Source organism: Euphorbia lathyris, chromosome 9 (assembly GCF_963576675.1).
Source record: "Euphorbia lathyris chromosome 9, ddEupLath1.1, whole genome shotgun sequence".
NCBI lineage: Eukaryota > Viridiplantae > Streptophyta > Magnoliopsida > Malpighiales > Euphorbiaceae > Euphorbia > Euphorbia lathyris.
Window position 1 is genome coordinate 18,960,627 of NC_088918.1, and position 26,699 is coordinate 18,987,325.

Genomic DNA, 26,699 nt, shown 5'->3' on the forward strand with positions numbered 1-26,699 from the left:
AAATTTCCATGGTTACGAGTAGTTTCGGCACCCCCAAATATTAGTAATAGTCTATATAGACTCTATGTAATAATGTTTCATTGTTTAAATGTAGATGAGATGGTTAAGACACTTTTTTTAAAGGTCCTAGGTTCAATTCCCCCAACCTCAATTTATTTTAGAAAGTGTTTATTTATTTAAATTTTATTTTTCAATAATTATAAAACTATGTTATCATTATTAATTAATTAATTAATTTATTTTCATAACACTTTTGAAGTCATTTTTATTATGTCTTTTCCATTAAAAAAATAATTTCTTATTTTTGAGACTCAAACAACTGAATTTTTAAATTAAATTTTAAAATTTAAAACTAAAAATAAAAAAAAAATGTAAAAATATTATAATTTTTTTAGAAACTAGCATTGAACTAATAAAAAAAAGTAAATATATCTCATTACGTGTTAAACTTGTCTAAAATTCAAAATTTCAATATTTTGAACCTATTAGGGATTCCATAAATCCAAATTTCTAATTTTTTTAGACATGTTAGGCATGTCTAATCCAAATTTCTAATTTTTTTTTTTACCTGATAGGTCTTTCTAAATTTAAATTTCTAATTGTTTTGATCTGTTAGCCCTCCATAAATCCAAATTTCTAATTTTTTTTTTAGTCTTTTAGGCCTTCTTAACCCAAATTATTAATTTTTTTTGGCCTAATTGGCTATCTGAAATTAAAAAAAAAAATAGTTTTTTTTTAAATGTTCAGCCCTCCCTAAATCCATTTTTTTTTACTATTAGGACTATTAAACGAAATCTAGCTTAATTTTGAGAAATTGTACATTAATATTTAAAATTGGTTATTGACCATTTAAATTATAACACACGTATATACAAAAAAAAAAAAATATATATTAAGCAAGTTCGATTTAGCCAAATTTTTTTTTCCCGAACGCATATGTAAAATCGGTCCCCCCAACCGAGTAATCCTGTATTCGCCACTGGTTGTGTTAGAAAATGATAGTCCTAAGTTAAGTTCTCAAAGAACAAAAAAATCACATTCAGACCCATAATGTTTGAGCCCTTATAATGTTTGATGAGTAACAGTCAGGGAGGGAACTGTGAGACCTGGGAAAGGGGATTGAGTATCCATTGAACTTAATCGTCTGAAAACTCCATTGAAACCTGTATGGATCTTAAATTTTTCAGGATAAAAGAGTATCCAAAAAATTTCAATGTCACTGTTAACAACATTGACATAACTCCAAATTTTGATAATTTTTTAGGTTGATCTATAATTTTCTAGGTTTTGTCCATATCTTGTAAAAGAGAAATCAGATGATATTGGCCGTTGTGTAATAGATACGAACATGGGCAGAAGGATAATGTCCTCAACTTTTATAGGTTGGGTGTCAAATCTCTCAATTTAGTAGATCACACATCCCGTGCTTTAAAAAGTCATTCTGTTGGAGCACAGTTATTTTCTTTTTCCACAAAAGCATTTATTGAATAAAGTATATTAATAATTATTGAAAATGTATATTCAACAATAGTACTCTAATATCCATTTTAATTTTTAAGAGTATTAATATGGGCTCCAATAATATAATACTGTATAACCTTTTTTTTTTATTTTAAAGTTTTTGATACTTTATATATTAATTTATAAAAATGTTATTTTAATATATTTTATATAATATGGAAATAATAATTTGTGAATTTTTGTTTTTAACTGTGTGCATATTTTTAGTTAATGTGATTTTTTTTTTCTAAAATTATGTGTTCTAATTTTAATATTAAATTGCAATTTTATTAATTAAATTTGTATATAAATGTAATAATATAAAATAAAATGCATATAATTAATTGTGATGTTTTTTTTAATTTAAATGTGTATAATTTTTTTTTTAGTGAATGAGAAATACTATATTAAAAACAAGAAGCATCCTTGCATAAAGAGCTCTCTAACCAAACAGAAATTAAAAAAGATGAAAAACAATTAGTATTGGAATGAGCGTGTCTAGTTACGGCATGGATTGCTACATTTGTTAATAGCTGAACAAAAGACACTGAAAAATCAGGTCGTTGAAAAAGAAGATCCTTATAGTCTTGAGCGATCAATCCAAATTTTGAAAGATCACACTTTGAAACTCTCAGACAATCAACCACAAATTTCACATCAACTTCAAAGTACACATTCTTGAGTCCTTTAGATATTACCCATTCGATGCTCCGTTGCAAAAGCAATAATTTCTGCACTTTTAAGCAGAAACACACATGCACTATGAGCCAACATTAACCATGTACACAAACCATGAGAATTACAGATTACCACTCTCATACATGTTCGATGTTCATTCTGGAAAATGGAAGCATCAACATTACACTTCGATGCCCCTACTGCTGGCGGTAGCAACCGAATACCCCGACCTATGTTATTCTTGATTAGAATGATGTCTAGTTCCATATAAGTCTATCATGAGAATCTCATCTAGGAATCGGCATATTACAAATAATCATAGCCTCTACATGTGAAAAAACACTTTGAACCTTCTGTCTATCCCACATTATACTTTTAGTAGTAATAAAATCAGACACTCTAGCCTTTTCCATCCCAATCACACAAACAGAATCTACCCTAAATTATGCATCATTTATTATAGTTCTCTCTAGACATTTATATCATTCCCTGAACCAATTCTCCATCTCAAACCTCCCTTAAGCATATCAATCGAACCCCACACACTTCTCCAAACATAATTAGGATTATTGTCCAGTTTAGAGTTAATGAAAGTATTCTGTGAATAATATTTAGCTTTGAACATTTTACTTACTAGAGTATGAGGTTCATTAATAAATTTCCACCCTTGTTTCCCTAACAATGATATATTATAAGCATGAAGATCTTTAAACCCAAGGTCACCCTTCCTTCCTATCACATAGAGGAGACCAATCGAACTAGCGTATATTATTTTTTCCACTGTCCTTTATACCCCACCAAAATGAGTTCATCATTCTTTCAAGATCTGTGCAGATAGACCTAGGCAACATAAGCGTACTCATACAAAAAGTAGGTAAGACATGTGCTACAGATTTTAGAACTACATCTTTCCTTGCATGAGAAAGAAAATGAAAACTCCGATCATTTATCCTATTTTGTAATCTATCCTTTAGGAATGCAAAGATATCAATGAGGGTAGAACCAAATATCGCCCATGTCAAGGGCATAATGCACATTTAGCAAACCGCGAATAGAAGTCCTAACATCATTTGTAACAATAGAGCTAAAGAAAGTACCATATTTCGAAAGATTAATAGTCTGACCTGCCACTACTTCATATTCAGATAAGATATCGACTAGTACCAAGTTTTCTTCGAGATTAGCAGAGAAGAATAGAAAATTATCATAAGCAAACATGAGATGGTAATGCTCGTAGCACCTCTACAGATGTAGCATCCATGGATCATGTCATCTCCATCAGCTTTTTGAATCATTTTTTATAACACTTTCACACACAAATGTGTGTATATTTTTAATTTTCTATTTAAATTTTAGTTAATGTGACTTCTATTATTTGGATAATTTTTTTTAATCTTTTTTTTATTATTAAAAAATTATAAGTCAAGATACTTGTTAAATAGTAATAATTAATTCAATTATTAATTTTAATAAATCATTATTTAAATTATTGAAATAAGAATAAAAGTATTGACTTATAAAATTTAATTTTTAATAAATTTTGGATAAAAAATATAAAGTGTATGTGAAAAAATTAATATACTAATAATATTATATGTTAAAAAAATTAGTTATAAATGGAGTAGATGATTGAAGACGAGTTATTGTAGCAACTATATAATTGAAGATATAAAAAAAAATAGAATTGAAATATGCAAAATGGAATTAATGGTTAGAGACGGAGACTTTTAAGTAACATAAATTGTCCATTAATCTTTAAGCTAAAGGGATAATTCTATCCTGTTCATGTACAATACAAATTTTGCATAGTTTTTTAAAACGTAAGAATGATAAAATTTTGTCCGAGAATGAAAAATAAATCTAGCTCATATGAGCTCGGGTATAATAGATTAAGAGCAAAGACTCTGAGATATTATTCATTGATGAAAGACAATACATATATACACACATATTCGAGCTTTACTTTCTAAATTGTTCCTAAACTCTAAATTAGTAATTGCTTCCTAGAGAAGATATATGACTTCCTTAATCTTTGGATACACAACATATTTATGATCCTCCTTAAGCTGAACAGAGCGGGAGTAAAGTGTAAGCTTGTCACATAAAAACTAAAAATGATCATGCGCAAGAGGTTTTATGAACACATCAGTTGTATGATCATCACTACTAATATATCGAACCATTAAGGTATTGGAGCGCACTTTATTATAAACAAAATAAAAATCAATCTCCAAATGCTTACTAGCATTATGAAAACAAGATTAGCAGTTAGATAAACAACACTCAAATTATCACATCTTAAAATCGGTGGTTGCTTTAACGGAAAACCAATCTCGATAAGAAGCATTTGTAACCAATTGAGTTTAGAAATAGTAGAAGCAATAAATTGGTATTCGATCTCAGTGGCTGAATGGGAGACTGTCTTTTCTTTATGAGAGGACCACGATAGCAATGACGAACCCAAAAATCCAGTAAATCCACTCATTATTTTAATGTCATCTTTACACCCCCTTAGTCAGCATCAGAGAAACAACGCAAGCGTGAAAGTGCTACTTTGGCCAAATGTAGTCCATGCAAAGTGGTTCCATTGAGGTTTCGGAGGATACGTTTCATAACTGCCCAGTGAATATCTGTAGGTGCGTGCATAAATTGTGACACCTTAGTGACCGCAAAAGCAATGTTTGGACGAGTAAAAGTCAAGTACTATAGGCTGCCCGCAATACTACGATATATGCTGTGTCTGAAAATGATTCACCATCATCCAATTACAATTACTCTACAGGATTACTTTGATGGAGTTTTAGCATGCTTTTCCAAGGTTTCAAAACATATAAAGCAAACAAATACCGATTCACAAAGATCTACCATATGCAATTTTAATTAAGGTTACGAAAAACTAATACCTTTCACCAAGGATTGACAGTACTCCATTTGAACGAGATTAAGGAGTTCAAAGGTGAACTCCCTCTACTTCATCACTTGCGGAATAGGAACAATGAATGCTAATCATAGGAATCAAAATCTCGTACTTGAATCAACCTTCTAATTGAAAACTGAAGTTACAAGAATTGAGCTTGCTTCTTGAAAAATAAGAATCGAGAGATGATGTTTCTTTTCTCAAATTGTCTATGAAAAAAAAACCAATTCTCACTCAACAAAGGGGGAAAAAATTCTTAGTTAATGAGATTGGAATGAGAAGTTTTTTTCCCTAAAAAATATCTCCCACATCTAATTATCTTTTAATTTAATTATCAAAACATTAAAATCATAATGTAATTAACTTATATACATATAATCGTTATTAAATTAATTCATGCAAATTAATATCCAATATTAATTTATTTAGATTATGTGGCCTTTAATTCAAATACGTAATCAAATCCAATTTAATTAAATATAAACTTAGTTAGAAATAATATGTTCAAATTTTTATTTAACTTTAAACTAAAATATTATATTAGAATTTATATATAACATCTAATGTTATATTATAAAGTTCTAACAATAATATTAATTGCTTTGTATATATAACTATATAAATATATTATCCAATAATATATATTTCTAAATTTACATTTCCAATTTAATCTAATTAAATTTGAAACTAAACTTCAGATTGAATTTTCCTTTATTCATTTCTCCCATTTGGGCCAGACTGAAACTAAATTCAATCCAATTGAATTCTCCTATTCATCTAGATCCATTAACTCTGTTGTAACCATTCTTAAGAAAAAGTTTGATTCCGTAGTAGTTCCATTCTGCGAGCGATCCAAATAGGTATATCTAAAGGTGGTGGTTAGACTGAACATCTAGTTCGTCTAATCCAGTCATTAGTAGGTTTTAGCTGACCTCTATGACAATCCAACTCAGATATTAATCTTGTATTCAAAGATTGAGAACCTAATAGTAACCTCATAGTAATCCCTTACTAAATGATATCATGTTGAATACGAGACATTGTACAGTCATCCTCATACAATGTTCAAACATTCTTTGATCTCTTAGTGAATTGATCAGTTCGAATAAGCAATATCCAATACTTCATTCGGGGGTGGCCACATTCTTCTTAGTTCCACTAATCAATTGGCCGGTGATATTTGTTCTTCCCTCAGGTGAGTAGCAATCCCCGTACTTCACTCATGGTCCCTTAGTATGATTTAGTACATACGTGGCTAACCCATACTTGGCACCAAGTTGCTAGCCTATTAGGCGATAAGAAAAGTATATAGTATCTCATGTAGGTCTCATAGTGATTTTGGGTTTGAGGATTCATCAATGGCCGTTACATGAGAACCACATGTGACTCTTGATAACCATATGGTGTTCTCATAGCGGATTGATCTAGAGTTTACTTCCATAAAACCCTAATGCCCATGGTTTGACACTCCATGCTTGTGACCGGTGAAACAACATCACAACCAAGACCACACTAGTCTTTAGTTAATTTTTGTTCCTATGATAATAACATAGCAGAGATATTTAGATTAGTATCTTATTGCCATATGACTTCACTTGACCAGGTCATCAACCCGCCAAATGTGTACAGATCAGTAATCTTGGATACTTTGTTAATCATCTTGCACAAGTAAGTATGACTTAATAGATTATTGCCTTATAGTTAACGATACTGTTAAATATAACATCTCGGGACTAAGGCATACCCCAACACTTCGTTGTCCTTAAATCTGCTATATCAAACACTTCCAATTGCCTTTTATCTTGAGTAGTCAGATTCCTTTAACTAGACATCATTCTAATCATGCCTGAAATCAATTAGTGGTTGTGCTCATGTACTACTTGAGTAACTTTCCAAACACCATTTTGGTTGCTGCTTTTATTCTTGCTCGGCACTCTATCCTTTTCATCTTTTTCTGACCTTTTGATTCCTTCCTCTATCACAGTCGGATGTGTTTCACCCATATTTTAATTTAGGTCAATTTCGTAATTAATATACTTAATTTTGCCCAAATTAAAATAATTGATGGATTTTAGGGGTAATTAGGTAATTAGGCAATTTAATTTGGCTTGGATTTGGTATTATTTTGCCAATTGTATTATTTTGTCAAAATATGTGAGAAATTAGAAGTATTGGGCCGATTTGGTAATTTACCAATTATTCTGGCGGAATTGGATAATTAACTCATTAAATACATCATAGAGCTGTACAAATTCGTGAAAGTTGGGAAGTTGGAGATAGTGGGGAGGTAGTGGAGCTAAAACATGGGTTAATGGGGGGAAAGCAGTTGATAACAACCCAAATTATTCTTGAATAAGGAATAAGGGAAAATTAATAGAAATTATGGCAAACCATTATTCCTTCTAAAAGAGATATTTATACATGATTAATGTGGAATTAATGATAATTAATGCAGGGGAGAATATGCAAATAATGAGGAAAAGGAAGGAGTCTCTAGCATTATGCCACATCACGTGGACCATGGCGAGATACGCCATAACGAGATACGCTCGATGAGAGCGAGTAGCGGAGACCCGCCATAGCTCTCAAGGAGAGCGTACATACGCCTTGACGGATCAAAGAATACGAAAACATCTTACTGACAGAATATTATCCCAATGACCAAAAGGGATATTCACCTTGAGAACGCCGCAAGAAGAACCGGATGGCGGATCTCCACGGTTCAGCTCAGTGAGATCCGCTGGCGAACCTATGAGGCGAATCTCCTCTTTCACCTGATTCATCACAGTAACGGCAAACCGCCGACTCAGCCATAAAGACCATTAATGAGCTATCAATTAGCTAACCGCCAGGTTAAAGATAACCTGTAACCGCCATTAATGGAGCATTAATGGAGACCTTCTAGTTGCTGAAGGTTACGACTTCTTAGCTATATATAGCCTACATCCCTAGGCTATCAAGGTACACATTCACTTACTCTTTGTCAATTTAGTTTGCTCTCTTGATCTTCCTTACTGACTTTGGCATCGGAGTGTCCCCGGCCGATCCCAACGGCGCCTCACAGGGAAGTGCTCCGATCAAGGATTTTTCCCCGAGTTATCAGCAGTTATGGAACTTCCTTGCTGAGCAGTTACAGAACTTTCTCACTAAAACGTGGAACTTACTTGCTGAAACATGGAACTTACTTGATGAAATGTGGAACTTTCTTGATGGGCAATTTTTGACATATTTATTACAGCAGAAAAGTATAATTCAACAGCGAAAAAAAGTTAGTGGATGTGAGCAGTTACAGATCTTATTGGAACTTTTTCACTAAAACGTGAAACTTACTTGATGGACAGTTACCTACTTATATTTACAGTATAAATACAAGTTTTGGCACCAGGGAGAAGAATCCAACTCAATCAACAGTCAAAACAATCAACAAAACTCAACAATAACTCAAAAGTCTTAGCAAAATCTCTACAACAATTTTGTCAATCTCTTTCGATTTTCAATTATTTTAGTTCTACAAACTTTCTTGCAATTTCAAATTTCAAGTTCTTCCAATTCAATTCCTATATCTATAATCCTTTCAATTTCAGAATCTCAATTCCAATTATTCAAGCATTCATTTTTATTCTCAATTTCAATTTCAGCATCGTTTCCTTCAATTAAACTCGATATCCGTAGATATAATTGACAAACTTTAGGCTCTTTTATGTCCTTTAATTCTTTTACATAATCTTTTGATCTAGAAGTTAGATTTCCAATTTTTCTAAGTTTTCCACAAACTTTCTGGCACACTCGGCACAATCCAATTCACACGAAAAAGGCGTTCAACAGAATATCCCATATTTGATGAACTGGCCTCTATCTTTGTTGCTAGATGCCCTGAAAATGCAGAAGTATTCTACCTTACCATATTCGTTGTATGTATATTCCAATGACTCAAAAAATTCGGATATTCCGTACCTATAGCTGGACATATTACCACACATTTGCATTGTTATTTGCTTAAGTGTTATCTTCGATTAACAAACCACCGTCTTCCAAGTTAGCATGATTAACGTCTTCTGTATCATCTTCATGGTATCTTGATTCACCATAATTAACCTCTTCATTATCACTTGTAAAATCTGCATTGTAATCCTTTGTCGATATTGCAAACAAGTCATGCATTGAAATCTCCATTGCAGGTTTCTCATATTCCTCCATTGCATGTTGCTCGTGGTTCCTGAATCATCCATATTGATTATGAATACAATAGAACAACCAATTTGCTTCATGAAAATAAATATTCCAATTAACAAATCAAAGATTGGGAATTGCTCAAAAGCAATTATGTAGAGGTTTTCATGGAGGAAGTTTGAAAGATGTTCATTCATGGTGAAACATGCATATTTTCGGACAATGATTACAATTTTTCGAGAATAGATGTATTTTGCAAAGGCCGTATAAAAAAGTGCGTTGTAGTTTTTCCTAAATGTAATGGGTACAAAGGAAGCTCGTGGTTGTTATATTACTAATTATGACGAGCTTAACACTTTTTTTTTGTCAAAATGTAATGGGTAAAAAAGAAGAACATTGCAATTACAGTATCAATATGTAACAGAACAAAAGAAGGCCGTTGCAAAATCTATTTTTTATCGCGCACATTGACATGTCCGTTACTAAAACAAGTTATTGTAACACGTTCTGTAACTACTCTCAGTTTGTAACGGCCTAACTCGTTACTTAGACTTTTTTTTACCGTTATTCCTTTTCTTAGTCCATTTTTAAGGAGGTAAGAGCTCAAAGAGGTAATGGGGTTTGAAATTAACATGCTAGTTTTTAATTCGATTTGGGCTAATTATTAGGGTTTTTTTTTCGAAAATAGAGAGTACTAATTGGAAGAGATTTTTGGCGAGAGAGGAAGCTGTGCAAAATGTTAGAGAGGGAAATTGGATTTTTTTTTTGCCACAAAATCTAAGGGATGGTTGTTTACTTTATTTTCTCGTGTTTGTATTTTCATATTAAAAATGAGAGATTTAGATGTTTAATTAGTAAACTGTTGTTTGCCTTTTATACATGAAAGATAGATTTTTCCAACAACAGGGAATCCATGCTTTTCCAACCGCAAACAGCATGTAAACCAAACATGTCATAATTCTGAGACCTGATTTAATTAAGGGTATTGTTGTAACTTAAGTGTAACTAAAAAACTTGCCTTAAAATTAGGACAGATAATTTTTTATAGGGTAAATTCCAAAAAAAACCCCTGTGGTTTGGCCGATTTCCAAAAAAACCCCTGTGGTTTGTTTTTACAAAAAAAAAGGAGCGTGGTTTACGCCGTTACCCGAAAAACGAAAAATGACTTAACAGTGTTTAAAATAGAGGGGTAAAATTGAAAATTCTGATTTTTTTAATTTTCTATTTTTTCTTTCTTTCTTTTCTTCTTCTTCTTCTTCTTCTTCTTCTTCTTCTTCTTCTTCTTCTTCTTCTTCTTCTTCTTCTCCTTTTTTTTCCTCTTCTTTCTTTTTCTTCTTCTCTTTTTCTTCTTCTTCTTCTTTTCTCCTTATTCTTCTTCTTCTTCCTCTCTCTCTCTCTCTTCTCTTCTCCTTCCTCTCTTTCTTCTTTTTTTTAATCGAAAATCTCAGATTTCCGATTTCGGAAATCTGGAATTTCCAGAATTCCAGAAATCTGGAAATTCCAGATTTTCGAAATCGGAAATCTGGGAATTTCCAGATTGTAGTAACCATTCGAACGAGGAAAGTGCAGATTAGGCTGGATGTAGTCCATTAGTGTTGCTTGTTATTACTTTGCTCTGTAGAATGGTTATTCAAATCGATTTACGAGCTGAAATTAGTTGCAGATCTTTAGTTTATTCAGCTGATGATAAATGCATGAGATGTTCTCTTATTTTATTTTTTATATAAATCGATTATCTGCGCAAACAATCACGTGTTGTTGATAATTTTCTTTTCTGTACTTTTTTTGTGGTTGTGGTTGTTGTTTTGATGGTTTTGCAAATATCGATTTTATGATTCTCATGATATCGGAGGTGGAGGGTAAGAGATGGTCTATTACTTTCCAAATCGGAAATCTGGAAATTTCCAGATTTCTGGAAATTTTTCAGAAATCTGGAATTTTCAGATTTCCGATTTCGGAAATCTGAAATCGAAACAAAAAAAAAGAATAAAAGAAGAAGAAGAGAAGAGAGAGGAAGAAAAAGAGAAGAAGAAGAAGAAGAAGAAGAAGAAGAAGAAGAAGAAGAAGAAGAAGAAGAAGAAGAAGAAGAAGAAGAGAAAAAATAAAAAGAAAAAAAAATCGTTTTTCCAACTTTACCCCTTGCCACGTCAGCATTTTTAACGGTGTTAAGCCATTTTCCGTTTTTCGGGTAACGGCGTAAACCACGCTCCTTTTTTTTTGGTAAAAACAAACCACATGAGTTTTTTTGGAAATCGGCCAAACCACAAGGTTTTTTTTTTGGAATTTACCATTTTTTATACGACAACAAGGTTTATAGATACAGTCTGATTGATACAATTTGTTTGATACGATTATCATTTTTATGTCATTTATAACACACACACACACACACACACACACACACACACATATATATATATATATATATATATATAATCATGGGTAAATTACATACAAGTTGTACAATTTTTACTATGTTTCACACTTTAGTATACAATCTTTATTTTTGTACATTAAAAATACACCACTTTTTAGGTGATCTCTCACTAAAGTGTACATCGAGAAAAAATGTCTGGTGGGCGGGGCGGGAAATGCAGTTTCCATCCCCGTCCCCGACTAGTAAGGGATTCACCATCCACATCCCCATGAGCTAAATGGGGACAGACTGATCCCCATCCCCGTCCTTTGGAGAATTCCCGTCCCCACGCGGATCTCTATTCCCCGTTTATAAATGTTCCAAAAACGTTATTCACATTCTCCATTCATCGTGGGAAATCACCGTTTATGTTTAAAAAATCAGTAAAGACAAAAACGTTTAAGAAATAGTGGCTAATAATACTAAGTATTAACAATCATTCTCAAAATTTTCAAATAAAAAAAAAACTTAAAAATTAAAAACAACCAATCACCTAAATAAAATGTACTTAAATCATAAAAAAAATCAATTACCAAGGAAAATAATCGGAGATTCTCATTGGGATTAATAGGAAGGGGACGAGGATCCCCACGAGCGGAGATACCTTCCCCATCCCGTCCCATCACAACAGATAAAATGACCCTCATCCCCATCTCTATCGGAAAGGGTAACCGATGAAACGCTGAATCCCATTTGCATCCTAGATTAATATCACAACTAAACACTTTTAACATGTTAGAAGTAAAAAGTGGGACCTATTATGGATGTGATGACCTAAATAACCTTAATATTATTTTCCATCATCTTCATCAATTTTGCTTCTTTCTCATTATTTAAAAATATTATCTCTCTCCATATAGCTCTTCTCATTATTACTTTTAAATTATAGAAAGTGTTTAGGTGTCATGTTAACTCATCTTAACCAATTATTTTTTTGCCGGTATATTTTAACGTGAGTCATTCATATAAAGTAGTGTATTTTAATGTATAAAAATATTTTTTTTTATTAAATGTGAAATAAGATAAAAATTACATTTACTATGTAATTTATCCTATAATCAAAATATTTAGATAACATAATAAAAACTACTATAATCATTTTAGAGGTGACAATTTCGTATTTCGTTTTAAAATTATATTATTTAATATATATGTTCCATATAATTTTATATATTATAAATACTAAAAAATGACATTCCTGTCACTTTTATTGTATCATTCGGATTGTGGCTGTAAATCGTGTTTTTGTGGCAAATTGCCACACCTACCTTTTAATTAGATCTGGCAATTTTCGTGTTCGTGTTCGTGTCGTGTCAGGTTTCGAGCTCGTATCAATACCTGAAACACGAACACGACACGAAAACTTTTCGTGTCACAAAATCAGAACACGAACACGACCTGCTCTTGACACCGTAAACACGACACGACACGACACGAATTTTTTACACAACTAATTAAATTGACATGACTTGACCTCCTAACACGACCTAACATGCTCAACACAACCTGTCTAACACGACTACACCTGGAAATTTTCGTGTTCGTGTCGTGTTCATATCGTGTCAGGTTTCGGGTTTGTGTTATAAGAGTATATTTGTAATTAAATTTCAGGCCAGTCTCGTGTTTTCGGATTGACACGAACACAACACGAAAATTAACGTGTCATTTCGTGTCGTGTCAACTTTCATGTCGTGTCATAAAACCCTAAACACTAACACTAAAAAACGTGTCTGTGTTTGGGTCGTGTCATCGGGTCGTGTGTGCTTTGACGGGTCTACTTTTAATGCCCTTACTCCCTTGCTCAAAATGAAGTGAACCAATTTGGGCTAAATACCAGTACTCTATTTCTTATTGTAATGAAAATCTGATTTAAGTAGCACATCATTTCATCTCCATTCCTGCATTCTGCTCAACAATTATGGAGATTATTCCAATTCCAACTGAAACTTACAAACTAGGGTTTATCGGAGCTGGAAAAATGGCCGAGAGTATAGCAAGAGGAGTTGTTCAATCAGGAGTTCTACCTCCTTCTCGCATTCGTACAGCTCACTCCAATCCTGATCGATGCTCTGCCTTCGAGTCCTTCGGCGTTAAAGTTTTCCCTAACAACAATAATGTAATTATTATTTCTTCTTTTCGCTATTCAATTTAGTTTATTTTGTTATGTCATTACGCAAAATGATCTGGTTTTACAATCCTGGAAAGTTTGGAACCCTGTTTTTGAGTAGGATGTAGGCATTTGAACATTGAAAAACAAAAGCGATCCCTCTTTTGGAAGAGGGTAGTAAAGGGTTTCAATGTCATGAAGTCTAAGTGGGTGATTATTGTTGTCCTGTTTTTTTTTTTTTTTCAATCATCGGGTGTTGATTTTGGTTATATGATTTCGTGGAAACAGGTAGTTGAAGACAGTGATGTGATCGTATTCTCTGTGAAACCTCAAGTTGGTATAGCCCCTATTCTTGTGTTTACTTAATTTTAGATGCTTTAACTTTTTGTCTTGGTGAAAGGGATAAGGGTAATGTTTGAGACGATTTTTTGGCCTCTAATCTATCAAACATATTTGCATTTTTCCTATTGACATATTGTTTTATGAAATTATCTCTCACGTATACCAATTAATCGCATTTAGTAGACGGATATTAGCCTGTATGTAAGGAGACCTTCTAAATCGTGCCTGAGATGATTGCTAATTGGGTGGAGAAGAAATGATGTTCTCTAACGTTGTAAAAGTGGAGAAGAATTGGTGTTCTCTAAGGTTGTAGAAGCGGAGAAATAAGTGGTTGTTGGGTGTGAAACAATATATATGAAAATTGAGGCAACTGAGCATATTGGTGAAATATTATAACATTTGTGTTGCACTTGCCATTAGCGATCATCAAGCGCAAGTGTTTTACATGTCTTCTTTGTACCCACTAAAGTCCGTCTAAAATTGAAACAAATGTGACTACACGTTAGGGGGTTAGTGTCACACAATGATAGGTTAGGGGAAAAACTCAAACACTTTTTATTAGTCAGGGGTTCAATGTCACAAAATAATAGATCAGTGAGCAAATGCGAACATTTCTAACTGGTGCTTTAAGCTTTTTTTTTTTTTGGGCACACATCAGAATAGCCTGCTAAAGGAATTTATGGATTCCCAATTGAGTGGATTCAAGGAGGAAGGTAGAAGAAAAGAAGAGGTAGAGCTAAGAAAGGAGGATTTAAAACCTTAATAGAAGAGGGAGGGGTGTGGGGTTTTAATGAACTGAATTAAGGTGGAATAACCTTGTAATCAATTTCAATTTTCAAATAAATTGGAATCAAGGCTTGGTTCTTTTGAGTCAATTTTGAGCTGTAATAATGTGATTGTATGGCTTACATTGATTTCCATGAAGTATTTGCATTATGTGCTTCTTTCTTCTCTTTTGTTATGAATTATGTACCTACATTCTTGATCACATGCACCTTAATGAGCATGTAGAATTTGCCCATTCACCGTTAGATATAGGCTTATTAAATCTAAGCCTCATGATGCTTTGAATCTCCACCTTAGAATTCTAATAAGCCTAGATCTAACGGTGAATGAGCAAATTCACTTGCTCATTAAGGTGCATGTGAAAATTCCTGTATGTACCTATACTAGGTTTTAATTTTTTGAATGCTACTTCTTCCTAAAATAAGTTTGTTCCTTTCTTTGGTTTATTTCAGTTAAAGATGCGGTGTTGAGTTTGAGGCCACTTCTCACAAAGAAGAAGCTTCTGGTTTCAGTTGCTGCTGGAATTAAATTGAAAGACTTGCAGGTTTGTGTGCTCGATATGTTGGCTATATTTTGCTTCTCAAAGTGTGGACATTTCCTGTACATTCATCTCATTTAGGGAATGTACACTAGGAAGCAATATGTTTATTGTCGAAAGTTAAAGCCCTAAGGACCATAAGGTGCTTTACTTTAGTCTTAATTGTTCTGTATTTCAGGAAATTCATGTGAATTCTTTAGTGTTCCTAAAGCAAAATCTACAGCCAGTGCTGCAATTTCATGCAAACACTGACCATGGCCTTGTTAGTATATACAAGTTTGGACCATTTTGGAATATTGTTTCGGTTTTACATCAGGAGCTGTAATTTGATTGCCTGCAGAAAATTTGCTTTCTGGCAGACAAAATACATGCCATGAATCTAACAATCGGACTTTTTCCAACTTCAACTTAATATTCTTCCATCAGTTTGGACTTTACGAATTCGAGAACTAGAGATGCAGATTGTTACTTGGTTTATCTTATCTATTTTCATGTTGCAATTGATGAGTTCCATATACTGCCATCATGGTGCATGCATATGTATACTCACATATCTTTAATTTTGCAATCCCTCTTATATTTCAGTGAAGTAATACTTTTTTGTTGGTTTAGTTTAGGAGTGGGCTGGTCACGACCGATTTATTCGTGTAATGCCAAATACTCCTGCTGCTGTAGGCGAAGCAGCAACAGGTAGAGTTCTTCCTTTAACTGCTAATAATATTAGGTATTCTTGAAGGAACCGAATTTACACATACTTCCTCATTTAATTTATTCTTATATGTTACAATTCAAAACATTGTTTCTACCGTACATGTATATACTAACTAAAATGATTTCAAACATTAAAAAGGAAGAAAAAAAAGAATATGCAGTGTTAAGTGGTGCAAATTTGCCGATGAAGGACTACTCCATTGACAATTTGACATGGTCTTATTTGTTTCGGTATTTTTTTAAGAGATGATAATTGCTTTCAGCTTCACAGAATTTTGTACAGATATTGGTAATTTCTGATTTAGCAACTTGCAATAGAATTCTAGTCTTGCTATTATATGGTCCATTTCAAATTTTCTATAGTAAATTATATGTCAAATGTCACCTAGATGTGAAGACTTACATGAAAGATTTTGTTTATTTGTATATTTTTGCGGAGTATATTCCTTCTATTATTCAACCGAAACACCAGAGCTATAAAAGTTGAATCCTAATAATTAAAGTGATTTAAAATATAACTCTCATTTTACCTTCCAAGGATTACTTTTGGGTAAAGTAAAACCATAGGTTTTTTGGAGTGGGTATTAGCATGTAGAAGAACTTGACTCCGTAATGATTGTAATTTCACTTCTTCAATTTATGCCTGCTAACTTGTGGTAGAGAGATTCAATCCTAGCGTATGCAGAAATCTTTACTTGGGAGAGGATCCACCTAAAGGGTGTCTGACGAGCCTCAAACCGAGAAATTGGACAAACTATATAAAAAAAAAGGCTACACATTCTTCATTTTATATAATTTTTCCTTGTTTTACGAGATCACATAAAACTGTAAATTCTTTTTGTTCCTTAATAAGTATCTTCAGTCTATAAGTTTCATGGAAGTTATGGTCTCTAATTTTCTTGTTTTTCTTTACAGTAATGAGCTTGGGTGGGGCTGCAACTAAAGAAGATGGAGAGTTGATAACTAAATTGTTCGGATCAGTTGGGAAGATATGGACAGCTAATGAAAAGCTATTCGATGCAATAACTGGCCTGAGGTATGATTCATCTCTAAATTCATGTTCTTATTATTAACAACGTAACGTCGTACAGATTGTGATGAATGTTGTGTTTAATGATATAATTAATACTCTGGTTTCTTAAAAATGAACAGCGGCAGCGGCCCAGCCTATGTGTATTTAGCAATTGAAGCTTTGGCTGATGGAGGAGTGGCTGCAGGTCTACCCAGAGAACTTGCCTTGGGTCTTGCTTCCCAAACTGTAAGTTGTTAACAATGATGATAATCTGTGTTCAACAAGTTATTAAAGTTACGATTCTATGTCGATCTAGTAATTAAATCATCTGATAGAGACGAAACTGCACTTCCTTCAACTTACTATAGAGGGAAAGAGCTGAAGCTTGAGGAGCTTTTTAGATACACCTGAAATAGCTCGTTGCCTGTGCTCGTCTTATCGTCTTACATTTCCTTCATAATCTATGCTTAACAAGTTTTTAAGTTTTCCGATTCTATGTCGATCTAGTAATTAAATCATCTGGTATGACAAAACTGCACTTCCTTCAACCCACTATAAATGGAAAGAGATGAAAATTGAGGAGCTTTTCAGATTGTTGCTTGTGCTCGTCTTCTATTTCCTTTGTAATCTATGTTCAACAAGTTATTAAATTTCCGATTCTATGTCAATCTAGTAATTAAATAATCTGGTATGACAAAACTGCACTTCCTTCAACTCACTATAAAGTGAAAGATCTGAAAATTGAGGAGCGTTTTAGATACACCTGAAAAAGCTGGTTGCTTGTGCTCGTCTTCTCGTATTTTATTTCCTTTGAAACTGCGGTTCCTCTTTCAGGTGTTAGGGGCAGCATCCATGGCTACAAAAACTGGGAAGCATCCTGGGCAGCTTAAAGATGAAGTTACATCACCTGGTGGAACAACTATAGGTGGTGTTCATGAACTGGAGAAAGGCGGATTCCGGGGTATCTTAATGAATGCTGTTGTTGCTGCTGCTAAACGCAGTCAAGAACTTTCCCAGAGCTAACTAAAACATTCTTCATTGTTGGAGATGTGGCTAAGAGCTAAATTACTTATATTATTTTTAGAGAGGGGACTAGGAATGTAATGAGATTTTCTATTATTGTGTTTTGACGTAATTAAGGACCTAATTAACAATAAAACAATAGTTTTAGGGATCAATTTGAAAAAAATAAATAAAAGTATAGGGACTTCACTTTGACAATTACAGAAAGTTTAAGGGTTCAAAAGTATGTTTTGCAAAGATGTTAGGAGACACCTTGTAGTTGTTTTAAGCAGTTGAATTTTAATATTTGAAAAAATAGTTTAAATATTATCAGTTTCAATACTTTGCTTAATTTGAGCTAATTTTCAATACATTGATATATAAATTTTCAATTTATATTAAATTAATCATTCCTGCTAACTTCAGAATCATTTTGACATTTAATTCTTGAAACACCCAATGACTAAAATGTAAAACATTAACCCATCTTGTGAGTTAGGACTAGACATGTCCACGGATCTGGGTATCCGATCGGCCTGCCCAGGTTCGTGCCCTTTAGGCCGGGTTTGGATAATGAAAATTAATCATAGGTCTAGTTCTGTTAAAGTCCGTCTATTTTTTGAATGGGTTTGGGATTAATAAAAATAGCATGGGCCAGTTCAGTCCGGCCCGCCTATTAATACTAATTAATAAATTTTTATATTTATATATTAAATTTTTATTTTTTATAATTAAAAATTATATATATATTTTTAGGTGGGTTTATATGGATTGGGTTTGGGATTTGATTTTTAAACCTGAGCCTGTCTAAATTAATAGCGGGCTGGGCTGGACTTGGATTGCACATTTTTACTTAAAAACCCGATAGTCTCGCCCCCAGCTTGGCGGGGATGGCCTTAACCTTTACTGGATCTAGCTTTATGCCTTGCTTTCGAACTACGAACCCAAACCTTGTACCGATCGTGCGAAAGTACCAAGCTAATCTATATTGATAGGTCGCTAAGGAGAAACCCCTCAAAACCCCAACACGACACCTTTTCTATCGTTCTCCACACATAATAACGTCGATCACTGCCAATATAAGTCTTGCTCGTATTATCCACCTCCGCTGCCATGACTCTCCCTTCGGTGGATCCCTCTTGTTCCTGTTTAGCCGCCCCCCCCCCCCCTTCGTTTCGGAAGTTGTTTCTACATCTGTTTCTTCCTCGCTTTCTTCCGTTTCTGAGAAAATAGAAATGTCTCCTACGTTACCCCTAATATGTGGAAGTATCGACGTAATTTCATAGAGTCATTCGGTCCCAGAGCCTTGACTTACTATTTTTTTAGTAAAGCGTGCCATATATATTGAGGGAAGGGAAAAAGGGCTCTCTTTCCTCGCCCGATGGTAGAGGTCGATCCCCTATCACCTTCGGTGCCTCCTTGTGGTCCCGCTCCATCACTCACTCCGCTATAAGAATTGAGTAAGCCGATCCCGACTTCTCATAGACAGGATTTTCAAAATCTGCTCGCAAACAAACTTGCTTCTTGCCCATGTATGTACTCGTAAGGTATCCCTTAATCTCTAGCTCCCTCTTGAGAAGGCTCATTGGAGCCTCCAGTTCGATTCTGCCCCCACGTGAAACTTCCGCCTCATACGGCTCCGTCCCGAGCTTCCGTCGTCGGCCCTTGTCATAGCTTTCTTGTACGTCCGTTGTTTGTTTGGCTAGGTCGGTGTCTTCGCGATTTCTCCTTAGTGAGAAGGTGTCTTAAATGTTATGGCCGGGCCAGGTTTCAAAAGTCTCGAAACAATGCGTTAGTTGCTATGGATTTATTTACACTTTTGAAGCAGGGAAATCGGATTGAAGCCAAAAACACGGGGTTTCGCCCATGGCCAGATCTAGTCAGGACCGAATTTTTTTTTGGAGGGTTAGACCGTGTATATATATATATATATATATATATATATATATATAGAGAGAGAGAGAGAGGGCTCTTGTGAGAACCCTTTCTTAGGTGAGGACATTTGCTTAGGTGAGAACCACCTAAAACTACGTAGTTTTGAGTCTAAAAATTAAAAAAAAAATGCTGCTGCCATGGGGGTTTGAACATTGGACCCATTGTTTACAAACCTTATTACTTACCACTAAGCTAATTACTTTTTTTGTATATTATGTCGCGTGCTGATTAATATATCACTCCACTTCTAGCTTCTATTATTTAATATTTGATGCATGCACTTATTAATATCGATTAAATGTGCATTATAATGAATTATTAATAGAAAAAAAAGAAACGTGCATAATAATTAATCATTAATAGAAAAAATCCAAGAACATGCTCTAATTTCTTATTTTTTTAATTCCTCCATATTTTTGTAATTTATGTTTTAAAATGTTAAGGACGATGTTCTAAATATTGTTTAATATTTGACGCATGCACTTATTAGTATCGATTAAATATGCATAATAATGAATTATTAATAGAAAAAAAAAAGAAATATGCATAATAATGAATTATTAATAGAAAAAAAAAGAAATATGCATAATAATGAATTATTAATAGAAAAAAAATACAAGAACATGATCTAATTTTTTATTTAATTCCTCTATATTTTTGTAATTTATGTTATATAAGAAAATATACGTTATGTTTTTTCAAACATGAGTTATAAATTATATTATAGAACAAACACGAACTATAAAGTTTAGAACGTCCGATATATTTTTTAGAACATGTGTTATGTTTTTTCGAACATGAGTTATAAATTATATTATAGAACAAATGAAAAAACGATCCAGATATCTACTGATTTTTTTAAAATATTATACTTAATTTTTGGAACATAAACTATAAACTTTAGAACATGTGTTATGTTTTTTAGAACATTCGTTACGTTTTTTCGAACATGAGTTATAAATTATATTATAGAACAAATGCAAAAATGATCGAGATATTTACTGATTTTTTTAAACATTATACTTAATTTGGAGAACATAAATTATAAAGTTTAGAATTATGTAACATTATTTAGAACATCGTCCTTAACATTTAAAAACATAAATTACAAAAAATATAGAGGAATTAAATAAATAAAAAATTGGAGCATGTTTTTGGATTTTTTTTGTTCTATTAATAATTCGTTATTATGCACATTTCTTTTTTTTTCTATTAATAATTTATTATTATGCACATTTAATCGATATTTAATAAGTGCATATGTCTAATATTAAACAATAGAAGCTACATGGATAATGGTATATTAATCAGCGCGCTCCATAATAGATAAGAAAAATAATTGTTGTTTAAAAAAACAGTAAATATATGGACCATTTTTGCATTTGTTCTATAATATAATTTATAACTCATATTTTAAATAACATAACGTATGTTCTAAAGTTTATAGTTTGTGCTCCAAAAATTAAGTATAATGTTCTAAAAAAATCAGTAGATATCTGGATTATTTTTTCATTTGTTCCAAAAATATAATTTATAACTCATGTTCGAAAAAACATAACACATGTTCTAAAAAACATAACGTATGTTCTAAAGTTTGTAGTTTGTGTTCCAAAAATTAAGTATAATGTTCTTAAAAAATCAGTAGATATTTGGATCGTTTTTTCATTTTTTTCAAAAATATAATTTATAACTCATGTTCGAAAAAACATAACACATGTTCTAAAAAACATAACGTATGTTCTAAAAAATATGTCGTATGTTATAAACTTCATATTTCGCGTTTTAAAAGTTAAAATATATGTTGTTTCAAAAAAAAAGTTAAATTATATTTTATAACGTATGTTTAAAAAAATATATTTTTTATATAACATAAATTACAAAATATAAAGGAATTAAATAAATAAGAAATTGGAGCATGTTCTTGAATTTTTTCTATTAATAATTCATTATTATGCACATTTTTTTTCTATTAATAATTCATTATTATGCATATTTAATCAATATTAATAAGTGCATGCGTCAAATATTAAACAATGAAAGCTACAGTGCGATGGTATATTAATCAGGGCGGCACATATTACACAAGGAAAGTAATTGGTTCAGTGGTAAGTAATTTGGAGTGTAAACAAATGGTCCAAGGTTTGAACCCCCATGGCAGCAGCGTTTTTTGTTTAATTTTTAGACTCAAAACTACGTAGTTTTAGTGGTTCTCACCTAAGAAAGTATCATCACCTAAGAGAAGGTTCTCACTTGATCCCTTCCCTATATATATATATATATATATATATATATAATGCTATTTAAATATATTTATAAACATAAAATAAATAATAAAAAATGTAAATTGTAACATAAAATGTGAGTATAATATTTTTTTACTATAATATTTTGCACTTATAGTAATACGCCTACTAACATATAGTACATGTCATATTTCGAAAATGTTGTACAATCATATTATTACATTATCCATTTGATTAAAACTCCTAAATATCAATTCAATTAAATTAAAATCCCTAAAATTTATCGCATTACCAATTCAATGAAAACTCTTTAAAATTTATCACATTATCAATTCAATTAAATCAAAAACTCCTAAATATCATATTATCAATTCAATTAAATCAAACCTCAAAATCAAATCTTAAAATTGAAACTTCTAAATATTAATTTAATTCAAAACCCCTAAAATCAAAGTAACAATTAAAAAAACACCCCAATTACCTACCTCAAAAGTATAGTAGGGTCGGCGACATTTCTCCTCCTTTCTTTCTTAGTGCGGCCGACGCTTGGTTGGTTAGGGGTAGAAGAAAATCAAAACAAGTGCAGATTTTGTTTTTAACAAAATCAACTCTAGTTGAAGAAATGAAGGAATACTTAAGAGTTTCTGTGCACTAAATACGAATGAATGAATCTTTCCTCTGCCTATCTGAATCATTTAATTTTTTTTTAAATGACGGGTGTAGAAAAGGTTGGGTCATCGGCCCATCCAATGGGGTCGAAGACTCCATAAACTGGGGCCATTTGCTCCAACTAGTGGAGCCAGAAGCTCCAACTCAGGGACCAGAGACTCTAGATGCAGACCTTTGGGCCTCCAACATGATGGTTGAGACCCATAAAGCAAAGGGACGAGACCCTCAGCCTCCTCAAGAGAGAAATTAGACTTTTTTGAGGAGGCCGGAATGCTTCGATAGGATAATTTGACTCGATATGACTAACTTAAACGACTTGACAGACTCATAGATCACACAAACATTAACAAATAAATTTTTCTATACATTTCAAACCTTTTGAGGTTCTGCCTTTTAGTGAAGTTTACATTTCCATCGATTACGAGATCTTTAGGACTCAATTGTTACTTCATTCTTACAGTATGTAAATTACATCATAAGAACCACAAATTTGTACTCACAAACTGTGTCCCGCTTAAATATTTTCAATCTACTCTTTAAAAACCGGTTTAGAGGTACGTAAGTGTGTGTTAGAGGAGGTGAGAACGACCCAACGAGACTAATAACTGTTCCTTATCAAGCGTGAACTTATGTTATTTAGGAAGACTTGAGTCGTTCCAACTAATGCAGTCTGTTGGTCCCGTGTAACGTGACAAGATTAGTTCCAAGGGGGGGATAGGAACTATTCTAAAAAATTTGTCCGTTAAGGCTGACTTCTTTTCTTTACGAAAAGGTTTACACAGCAGTGCTGAGTAGTTTAAGACACAAGCTTAGTCAACTGGTGACTAATTCTGTTTCTTTTCTTGAGTCAGGAGATAGCACTAAAGTCTATTCCTGAACTCGGCTTCTCAGTGCACTCAACTCAGCGTGAGTTCGTTACTAAGTCAGTTTTATAGCAAGCAATATATAAAGGAGTTAAGGGTTAGAAATATGTTACTCAGTAGACATATCCTGGTTCGGCCTCTCCGCCTACGTCCAGTCCCCGGAATTCGTTCCGAGCTTTTTGAATCCTCTACTAAGCTCTTTAAAGGTAGAGCACGAAACCTTTTACAACAGAAGTTGAGTATACAAGAGTACCTTCCTCTATTCCTCTACTCACTCCTATCACTACCGCTGAGTACTATAACCGAGTACTCAGCTTCTCCTTTCTATACTTCTAGAAATGATAAGTGTTTGTCCTAAACAACAACTGCTAAGTGTTTGTCCTAAACAACAACTGCTAAGAACTCCTAAACAACAACTGCTAAGAGCTGTCATTGGGATACCATAAACCTGCATTCATTGAGCCTTGCAAATATCTAAGGATTCTTTTTACAGCTATGTAATGAGATTCCTTAGGGTTTGATTGATATCTAGCACAATAATATACTGAGAACTGAATGTCCGGCCTACTGGCAGTTAAGTAGAGTAGAGAGCCAATCATACCTCGGTATAATTTGTTGTCTACTGACTTACCATTTTCGTCAGCGCAGAGGACAGTGTCAGTGCCTATTGGGGTGGATATTGACTTGCAGTTCTCAAGTTCATACTTCTTCAATATCTTCTTAGCATACTTAGTTTGACTGATGAAGATGCCATTTTTCCCTTGTTTGATTTGAAGTCCAAGGAAGAAGTTGAGTTCTCCCATCATTGACATTTCAAACTCAGTCTGCATCTGCTTACTAAATTCCTTGCACATTGACTCATTAGTGGCACCAAAAATAATGTCATCAACATATATTTGAGCCAGTAGGGTATCTTTACCCTTCCTCTTAATGAATAAGGTTGTGTCAGCTTTACCTCTGACATAATTTCTAGTCAGCAGGAAACTGGTCAGCCTCTCCTACCAAGCATGAGGTGCTTGCTTGAGACCATACATAACCTTTTTGAGCTTATAAACGTGGTTTGGGAACTTGGGATCCTCAAACCCTGGAGGCTGATTAACATAGACTTCCTCGTTTATAACTCCATTAAGGAATGCACTCTTAACATCCATTTGAAATAACTTAAAGTTCATGTAACTAGCATATGCACATAAAATTCTTATAGCCTCTAGACTTGCCACTGGGGCGAAGGTCTCACCGTAGTCAATACCTTCTTGCTGACTGTAGCCTTGAGCTACAAGTCTTGCTTTGTTCTTGACTATGTTCCCTTGTTCATTTAGCTTGTTGCGGAAGACCCATCTTGTTCCTATGGTCTTCTGGCTTCTTGGGTTTGACACTAAGTCCCATACTTCATTTCTCTTGAACTGATCAAGTTCTTCTTGTATTGCACCCATCCAGAACTCATCGTGCTCAGCTTCAGAGAAGTTCTTTGGTTCCAGAACTGAGACGAATGCTACATTGCTGAGGTATCTCCTGAGTTGATTTCTGGTCATCAGGGTGTTTTCAGCAGCATCAAGAATAGCACTCTCTGAGTGTCCTCTTGGTATTCTGATCTCCTTTAGTAGAGTGATGTCTTGAGCTGGTTGTGTTTCAACAATCTCTGCAGGTATAGATTGTTCAGTGAAGACAATTTGAGTTTCGCTTTTACCTTTGGTCAGCCCTTGAGGTAGTGACTCAGCGGCTGTTTCTTGGTCAGCAAGTGCTGAGTGTGGATCATCCTCAGTCAGCTTCTTGTCTTTTCCTACAGGGCTAGTTTCATCGAACTCAATATGTACGGACTCTTCTAAGACCTGAGTTCGTTTATTGAAAACTCTGTATGCTTTGCTGTTTGTTGAGTAGCCTAAAAAGATAGCTTCATCAGCTTTTGAATCAAACTTAGCAAGGCTGTCTTTAGTATTTAAAATGAAACATTTACAGCCGAAGGCACGAAAGTATCCAATGTTGGGTTTTCGTCCTTTCCAAAGTTCGTAGGGAGTCTTCTTTAATATGGGTCTGACTAGAGCCCTATTAAGTATGTAGCAAACTGTGTTGACAGCTTCTCCCTAAAAGTACTTCGGAAGCCTATTCTCACTCAGCATTGTCCTGGCTATTTCAACCAAGGTTCTGTTTTCCTCTGAACTACCCCATTCTGTTGAGGCGTTCTAGGAGCAGAAAAATTATGGTCAATGCCGCTGGCTTCACAGAATTCAACAAACTGTTGATTTTTTAATTCTCCACCATTATCACTTCGGATGTGAGCTAACTTTAGGTCTTTATCATTTTCCAAGTTTTCTTACTAATGTTGAAAACGTCTCAAAGGTTTCATCCTTGCTACTCAGCAAGATGATCCAAGTGTACCGAGAAAAGTCATCTACTATGACCAAGGAAAATCTTCTACCACCCAAGCTCAGCGGCTGGATTGGTCCGAAGAGATCCAAGTATAGAAATTCTAGTGGACGCTTAGTTGAGACGATGTTTTTACTATGAAAAGATTTTTTGGTTTGTTTTCCTTGTTGACAAGCATTGCACAATTGATCCTTTTCGAACTTAAGTTCTGGCAATCCCTCAACTAATTGCTTTCTTGCTAATTTGGCCAGGAGGTCCATGCTTACATGACCAAGTCTCCTGTGCCACAGCCGGGAATTTTCTTCCTTTGACACTAAGCATACATTTTTTGAAAATTTCTTTTCCAAATTCAGCATAAAGACATTATCAACATGAGGGGCAGTTAAAATTAATTCATTTGTTTTTCCCTCGAGTATTTTACATCCAGTGTTATCAAATATAACTTT

General features: G+C 33.5%; 1 protein-coding gene across 1 annotated transcript; it reads left to right on the forward strand.

Annotated features, from left to right (window-relative positions):
* The first annotated feature begins 13,494 nt into the window (after nt 1–13,494).
* Nucleotides 13,495–18,519, forward strand: LOC136207447 (pyrroline-5-carboxylate reductase). Its single transcript, XM_065998695.1, has 7 exons — nt 13,495–13,797; nt 14,077–14,125; nt 15,369–15,460; nt 16,072–16,144; nt 17,081–17,201; nt 17,318–17,423; nt 18,012–18,519. Exons 1-7 carry the CDS (start codon nt 13,600–13,602, stop codon nt 18,198–18,200), a joined length of 828 nt encoding a protein of 275 aa, XP_065854767.1. The 5' UTR covers nt 13,495–13,599; the 3' UTR covers nt 18,201–18,519.
* The last annotated feature ends 8,180 nt before the right edge of the window (nt 18,520–26,699 follow it).

Coding starts and splice junctions, on each gene's coding strand:
- LOC136207447 (XM_065998695.1), top strand. CDS start 13,600: ATGGAGATTATTCCAATTCCAACTGAAACTTACAAACTAGGGTTTATC. Junction 13,798..14,076: donor TTTTCCCTAACAACAATAAT/GTAATTATTATT, acceptor TCGTGGAAACAG/GTAGTTGAAGACAGTGATGT. Junction 16,145..17,080: donor TGTAGGCGAAGCAGCAACAG/GTAGAGTTCTTC, acceptor TTTTCTTTACAG/TAATGAGCTTGGGTGGGGCT.